This window comes from Diplotaxodon limnothrissa, linkage group LG19, assembly GCF_057381915.1.
Source record: "Diplotaxodon limnothrissa isolate DT_005_m linkage group LG19, D_limnothrissa_male_GT1.1, whole genome shotgun sequence".
In the NCBI taxonomy this organism is placed as follows: domain Eukaryota; kingdom Metazoa; phylum Chordata; class Actinopteri; order Cichliformes; family Cichlidae; genus Diplotaxodon; species Diplotaxodon limnothrissa.
In genome coordinates, this window is record NC_140614.1 from 27,524,655 (window position 1) to 27,532,729 (window position 8,075).

The 8,075-nt window shown below is 39.6% G+C and overlaps 1 protein-coding gene across 2 annotated transcripts; it reads right to left on the reverse strand.

Moving 5' to 3' along the window:
- Positions 1-963: 963 nt before the first annotated feature.
- Positions 964-8,044, reverse strand: wars1 (tryptophanyl-tRNA synthetase 1). Of its 2 annotated transcripts, none has more exons than XM_085343669.1 (11): positions 7,982-8,044; positions 7,547-7,660; positions 3,818-4,034; positions 3,596-3,704; positions 3,278-3,397; positions 2,912-3,094; positions 2,636-2,736; positions 2,406-2,518; positions 2,132-2,305; positions 1,909-2,049; positions 964-1,813 (listed from the first exon to the last, which is right to left on the reverse strand). In XM_085343669.1, exons 2-11 carry the CDS (start codon positions 7,658-7,660, stop codon positions 1,655-1,657), a joined length of 1,431 nt encoding a protein of 476 aa, XP_085199795.1. In that variant the 5' UTR covers positions 7,982-8,044; the 3' UTR covers positions 964-1,654. The 2 variants fall into 2 exon arrangements, with proteins under 2 accessions (XP_085199795.1, XP_085199794.1); XM_085343668.1 differs by having other exon boundaries at positions 7,547-7,663.
- Positions 8,045-8,075: the final 31 nt, after the last annotated feature.

Consider the following 8,075-nt stretch of genomic DNA (forward strand, 5'->3'; position numbering starts at 1 on the left):
GACGACTCCTGAGCCAATTTGAATACTAACCTTCTTGTCACATTCAAGCTTTGCGACATGTGTGACATGGTACGTTCGCTTGCTGGAAGCAGTCATCAGAAGATGGGTACAGGCATCTGTACATCTGACGGGTTCAGGGATGGACGGTAACAATACTCAGGCAGGCTGTGGCTTAGCTGGTACTAAAGGGCCCAAAATGTGCCATTAAAAGAACCCCCACATCATTACACCACAACTAGCAGCCTGATCCACTGATAAAAGGCAGGGTGAATCCATGCTTTCACAAGTTCTCAATCTACCATTTGAGTGAAACAGCAGAAATTGAGATTCAAAACAGATGTTTTTCCAGCCTTGTATTGTCCAATACAAGCCTGTGTGAATAGTAGCCTCAGTTTCCCGTTTCCTGTTCCTGCTGGTTTGACACAAATGCTGTAGCTGCTGTAGCCTGTCTGCTTGGTGCATTCAGAGATATTATTCTGCATCCCTTGATTGTAGCTAGTTATTATTTGAATTACTGTTGCCTTCCTATCAACCCATAGCAGCCTGACCATTCTCCTTTGACCTCTTCCATCAACAAGGCATTGGCACACAGGATATAATTCCCAGTAAACCTTGGATAGTTGTGGGGGAAAATACCAACAGATCAACAGTTGCTGAGATACATAGATCAGCCCACTTGGCACCAACAACTAAGTCACTTGAATTACCTTTCCCTCTCTTGGTTATGCTTAGTTTGAACTTCAACAGGTCTTCTTGGCCATGTATGCATTTCTAAATGAATTGAGTTGCTGCCATGCGATTGGCTGATTGGGTATTTGTGTTAATAGGAAATTGCGAAGATGCCTACCTAATGAAGTAGGCAGTGAGCGTAATTCAGTAAACAAAAGCAAAAATCATGGCTTTACTTCTAATTAAAACATTTTCAAATAAAAAATTATTTCAAAAGATGCTGTTGTTAAGACGTTTAATTTTTTTGTGTGAGAATAAGCTGAAGATTTTCTACCTTCCTTGACTGATGTTCCTCTTGCTGATAACAACAAACCATTTGCTTTTGTTCTCATGACTGAGACACTGACATCCTACATGTGATGTATGTTCAAACTGAGGTGTATTTATAAGACAGACTTTTTATAATACACCTCACATGCTGGCTGATCCTGATTACAAGTTACAACACAACTGCTTTTGATAATCACACAGTTACAATTATTATTCAGAAGGCTGTTTTTAAGTAAATAAAGACAAAGTGGATGTATATCTTAACTGATTATATTAGTTTGGTTTTTAGAGATATGTGTTAGTACTCTGCTTTTATTGTCTTCCAGTCCTGAGAGAGCTGTAACACATTGTGAAAATAAATGGGTACATTTGGTACTGCTGGAAGTCAATAATCAACTGGGAATTGGCATGAAGGTGCAGGCAATGCCATGCTTAGTTTGACACAGAGAGGCATTTCATCACTCCAGTGATTTATATTTATTATTTACGATTTTTCTTTCTTTTTTTGCACTTCCAGTTTGGTTGTAAACTGTAAGAGAAATTGTCCTTCTTTCCCATTAAAAAGACTTCAAATGGAAATAAAGCGGGATTCTTTTTTTGTTCTTATACTGAGCTTAACCACATGGTGAACCCTGACTGCTCATGCCCAAGCAAGCTAGAACTTATAATTTAAAGGCCTGGGTGTCATGAACTGCTGCACCATCTCATCTGTGACTTGTTTTCGCCTCTCTTGATGCTGGGCAATCATTGGCTGCAGAGTCTCAATCAAAATCTTCTTCAGCTCTCCTGTTAATAGAGCCCCACTTGTGTAGTCCTGCAAAAGAAGAGATTGAATGAGTACAGGCAGAGGGGAAATAAGAGGATGAGGGAAGGAGGGACTGACAAACAGTTCAGATTCTACTTCCTCACCTCTTTTATCTTCTCCAGCTTTTCATCATCCTCCAGGAAGAAGGTCAGATACAAGAAAGAGACATCTACCTCTGTGTTGCCACCATACTTTCTGTGCTCTTCCACGGTGTCTTTTCCTCCCGAAAATGCGTGTTTGTTGATCTGCGACAAATTATTACAGGTCAGAGTAAATCAGACAGCAAACACAGATATTTTGAATCTGAATAAGAGTAAAGAGCAGCACCTTATTTTTGATCTGTTTGGGTGTGTCAGTGAGGAAGATAGATGAGTTGGGGTCGCTGGCGCTCATCTTAGTCTGCGCCCCCTGCAGGGCAGGGAAGAAAGTGGAGTGCAGCAGGGCTGGTTTGAGGAGGCCGATCCTTGGAGCGACATCACGGGTCATTCTGAAGTAGGGGTCCTGAGAATGTGAGAAGACGGATAAGAACATAAATAACTGCATACTGTGAACACCACTGTATATTACGGGTTGCTACGTATTGATTTAATGGCGTCTTGACCTGGTCTATGGCACAGGGGATAAGACACGGCACATCTTTTTTGCCGCCGAATATCTGCGGGAATGAGCTACTGAAGGACGGAGCTGCCTGAATGGCTGGAAAACTGATCTTTCCTGGACGTATTAAAAAACCCCAAAACAAAAACATACCATTACATACCAAGAAGTTATCACACAATCACACTTATAAGTAAAATAAATGATTAGATGACATAATTTCAGTCATTTTACCAATGCAGTCGCTGTCTGTGAAGCCAAAAATGCCTTTAACCTGGTTAAATGTCACATGCTTCTGGACCTTTACCACATTTCTGTAGAACTGAGGTGATGCACTGCAGAATATAATACATTGAAATGAGAATCAAAACATTTCTATTCATCTGAATTGGAAAAAATATGGATCTATACACACACAGTTCTTTATTTTTTTAGTTGTTTTGAAACAGTAATGTCAACACCAAGGTCTACCAGTTAAACATATAAAGATAGTCTCTTGGCATATTTTACCCCATGTAGTCAAGGTCTGAGAAGATGAAGGTCTTGTTGACATCAAAGCCACAGGCGATGATATCCTTGGCATTTTCCACAGTGAAGCGATGACATTCCTCAAGTGTGAGATCTTTCCACAGGTATTTCTCGTCATCGGTCATCTGGACCACGAGGGGGATGTCAAACACATCCTGAAGCCATCTGGAATGAGGACACTACCTTCAGTTTGAACTTAGTCTAAAAGTCTAAACGTAAAATTCACTGAGCATGGAATCAATAATTTTAGATATTGAACACAATATTGCAATCAGGCTGAGAGATGTCACAGAGCCACTTAATGCTTTAAATTTCATTGACATCACAGAATTAAGAGGTAGAACTCACTTGGTAAAGATGAAAGGGATGAGGTGACCAACGTGCATGGCCTCTGAGGACGGACCTCTGCCGGTGTAAAGGTAGAAGGACTTGTGCTTTTCATACGCATCTAAGATCTGATGCATATCTCTGGCAGAAACAGTAATAGGAAGGAATTATCAATGTGTGTTCTCAATACACTCCTATCTTTATGTTTTCATTTGGAATAGCAAGTAAACATTAACCATGATTCAACATTACTGATGACGTGCCATATAATCATTTACAAGACCATCTTTTCAACAAAAGTTGGTAAATTAGAAACAACAAAACCCATGGAAAGCTGACCTGTGTGAGAAGAAGATTCCTCTTCTTAGGAAGTGATGGGCTCTCTGTCCCGAGACTTTTTCTATTCTTTCCAACAGCTCCTTGTCAATTTTACTGCTGCCAAACCTCACTAGGGAGTGACATCACACATTCACCAGTTATTCAGCTTAAATTACCTCATATTAATGTATTAGTGAAGTACAGCTCTTGAAGTGAAGAATTAAAGCTCATTGAAAAACCCACCTATGAGTTTATCATAATCTACTCCTTTGGTGCTGGAAGCAGAAACATTCCACGGGTCAACTAAGTCTTCTCCATCACAGTCATCTGCTGCAGGCCCATTGTTTGACACAATCAGGTTTTCTGAAGGTGGACATCCTGCCTTATAATCTTGGCCCGTCATCTGTTTATAGTCCACTTTCAACTTTAGCAGCAGCTGGACAGCAGCATCGATTTCAGCCTGGGGAAACAAAACAATTGTATTAGATGATAGATATCCCAATAGAAATGACACAGTGACAAACTGTTGTAGAAACAATGGTTTTTTTGTATTAATATGTGTGTGTGACCCCTTCTTATTCTGTTGAATCAGTGTTGCATTTATAGCATGTACACACTGGCCAATTTTTTTCTTACTGCTCTGCGTAAGTCAGTAAATAAGATTCCTTCTAAATCAACTGTCTCATGTTTACTGCCTGGAATCTACATGCAGCAACACCTGATTTCTCTATCTGAGGAAGCATGTATACCTGAAGGTGAAGTGGAGAGAGTGAGAGAAAGATGTCTGCATTACTAAAGCAAAAAAGAAGGACAAAGTCAGACTGTAAAAGACGATTTCCGAAGTCCGAGGAGAAAGCCAGACGCTCAAGTTGTTAAAAAGAAAGTTTGGACTGATATGAAAACGGACTTCAACAAAAAGAAGAAAAAAGGTGGAGGACAAGGAGCATGTGATCTTTCAGCCCTAGATGAGAAATTAATTGCAATTAAAAAACAAAAACCCACATAAAAACAAACTCTCCTGATTCTCCAGCATCCATGGGATGCCAAGGAATTAGGATATAATTGATGACATCCAACATTGATATAAGTTGTTTTTTTAATGAAAGATAAAATTATTTGGAAATGTTTAAAAGGTTAAAGCCTACAGCTTTCCATAACTATAGTTTTCTTTACATGGAATTAAAAAAAATGCAATAATAATTCTGTGTATTGTGTGGCTCATGTTGCTTTGGAAAACTGTAAACAATGGTCGACAGGCAACAACACTAACAACAATAATATTAATAATAACAAGACATTATTATTATTATTTAGTATGATTATTATTATTGGTGGCAGTAGTCATTTTAAAGACCAGGTTTCCATTTGTGTGTTCGTGAAGTGAGTGGGACTTCTAATTTCTTCTGTAAGTGTGGACGACTTCAGGTATAAAAATATTGATATGTCACCAATTTGTTTGTGAAATGTTCATTCATATGCATGATTTATGCACAAATTTGTACATATCCACTGTTAGCAAATGAGGAGCAATGTCAGAATTACAGTACATGTAATTACAATACACCCATCAGGAGGAGGTCCTCCCTTTGCTGCCAAAACAGGCATGGACACCAGACCTCTGAGGATTTAATGTGCAGTCTATCATAATATTTTTGAATGGACCCTCAATGCTCATTGGAGTGGTCAAATAGTGCCATTGCCATGGTGGTGTAACGGTGGCACATGTCAAAGTAACATCCATTCCACATGAATACCAGTCAAAATTTTCATAGTAATACAATGATCAATGATGACCAGTGTGGTGAGTAGGGCTGCCACAAATGATTATTTTGATAGTCGACTAGTCACCGATTATTTTTGCAATTAGTCGACTAATCAGATCATCATCCATTGGACGTAAAACATACAGCTTATTGCACCAGCATGCATCTGCTCTTATATAACTATCATCAGTGTTGGGGAGTAACGGAATACATGTACCGCCGTTACGTATTTAAAATACAAAATATGAGTAACTGTATTCCGTTACAGTTACCGTTTAAAAAGGTGGTATTCAGAATACAGTTACTTTGTTGAAATAAATGGATTACACTGCGGTACTTTCCTGTTTCATTTTGTCGCGGGTCAGGACTGTTTGGGTTTTGTTTGACAGCTACGTTCTGTTGTTCCAGGCGGCAGCGTTACGGTTGCCATGGTTACAGGGCGCCGCTCTCTCTCTCTCTCTGCGACTGTGTGTTTCCTGGGTGAGAGAGCGCCTTTTCGTTGTTGTTGTTGTTGTGCTAAGCTAACAGGCAGAATGCTACAATGCTCTAAAGAATGTAGCATCATGGGCAGTGTAGTCCGTGTTGCAGGGAGAATGGACTGCCATACACATTATGGGTCTGTGAGCACGAGGAGGGAGAAAAAGGGGAGTGGAAAGGTACGAGTTGTCATCGAGGAAAAACGGGAGCTGGAAGCATGTAAATATAATAATAACCACTGCAGCCAAGAAGAGTGCCTGATGAGCCCAGTTGTAAGTAAGCTATTAAGACTCGACTGTACACCGTGTTCGTGTTTTCCTCCGAAAACAATAAGTTGCGTTGGAGCAGTCTTTCAACGCCTCTCTCTGTCTCTCGCAAGAAAAGTTGACCCACACAACAAAGTAAAGCTATTTTTCGGCTACAAGCCGACAGGGACCCCGCTGTATTAGCCAGAGGTCCCTTTACTACAGTTCGGAGTCGTGGACCTTCAGTAATAGTAATAAATCACACAGCAATAGTACATTCACGTTGTTGTAAAAAGCATGATAATATATTAAGTAATCCAAAGTATTCAGAATACGTTACTGTCATTGAGTAATGTAACGGAATACGTTACAGAATACATTTTGGGGCATGTATTCTGTATTCTGTAACGGAATACATTTTAAAAGTAACCTTCCCAACACTGACTATCATTAGCTTACAGCTTTAAGTGTTTAAGATATGTGCTAACTAAAAATAAAGACAAGATGATAGTTTATTAAATGTTAATGACATTTGCAGATTGTTTCGGTGAAGTTTAATAAACTCCTTGCTATCTAAAATATAACAGGACACCGGAGTATATTCTCGAGCATCTCATGCTCAGTTGTCTGCTTGACGTTTATTCAGCTGGTCAAAGGAGCTTGCAAAGACTGTGTAAAAACTATAACTTTAATCTCAACCAAACCGATTTACTCAGGAACAAATAAAATACTAAAAAAAGCCAAACAATAACATTTGTAAGTTATCTAAGTGACTTATATATGTTTAACCTGAGTAGCGAAAGACGGCAGTGGGTTTGAAAACGATTTGCCGGGAGTCCGGTGCTCTCATGGGCTCCAGTGAGCCTTGCCCCCAGCTAGCTATCGAGCTAGTGGGTAACAGACGTCTCCGAAAACGTCGGAGTGCTTTTGAAAATATGTGGTGTCTTGATAAACTGAGCAGATATTTGAGGTTCACACAGCTACATTCTGAAAATATGTTAAACGTTTATTTTGTGACACAGAAAGAATAATAAGACTAATATCAAAACTAACTAGCTGCCGCCATTGTTGGAAACTGAGCTGGGCTGGGCTGCGCTATGAATTCTGGGACAGAGCTACTTCTTCTTCTTCGGGGTTTAACGGCAGCTGGCATCCTTGTACATGCAGTGCTGCCATCTTCTGTTTCAGTCCGGTATTACACTCTTAAATCCTACTACTTATTCCTGCGTCTTTTGTGATCTTACAAAGCTTCAAACGACGCATCGACTATTAAATCAGTCATCGACGGTTTTGATAGTCAACGTAATCGTGACTAGTCGACTAATCGTGGCAGCCCTAGTGGCGAGTAACTTTAATGTTGTTGATGATCACTGTGTGTCACGATAGAAAAGAGTGTTCAGGAAAATCATCTGTTCACCCCTTCTGTGAATCTGAAATTACAATTTGCATTTGCACAGTGATAGAAATGTAAATCTCGAAAAACTCACTTTCTCTGCTTTAGCTGATTTCAAGGATCTGACTTTCTCTCCTTGAGCATTCAGTTTCTCGAAAAGCTCCATGGGACTCATGGTTCCTTCGCCATCGCCTTGACAGTCTGTCATCTTCTTCACAGCAAAATATGAAGTGAAAAATAGTTCATATCCAAATATACATGTCATAAACGAATGTTACATGTTCTGACAAGGATCAGTTTTATACCTAATCCAATTATCTTCTACAGAATGTGTGTATATACTTAAACAGCACCTGAGTTAACTGCCATATGCGAAAATAACAGCAGAGCTGGTAGTGCTAGCTAATCGTCCTATACTAAACACAAACTACACTTAGCTCATGCTGTCATGTTTAATAATTTATATAGTCATGTATCATATATCCAGCTCATTATATTTCTGATTAAATATAGTGACAAGTCGGTATACCGTCAGTATTCTTCACACGCAGTTGACAGCTCACTCATTCAACTTGCATCAGCCTGTGTGATGTAGTGTTTGGGTGAAAGTCTTCCCAGGCAAA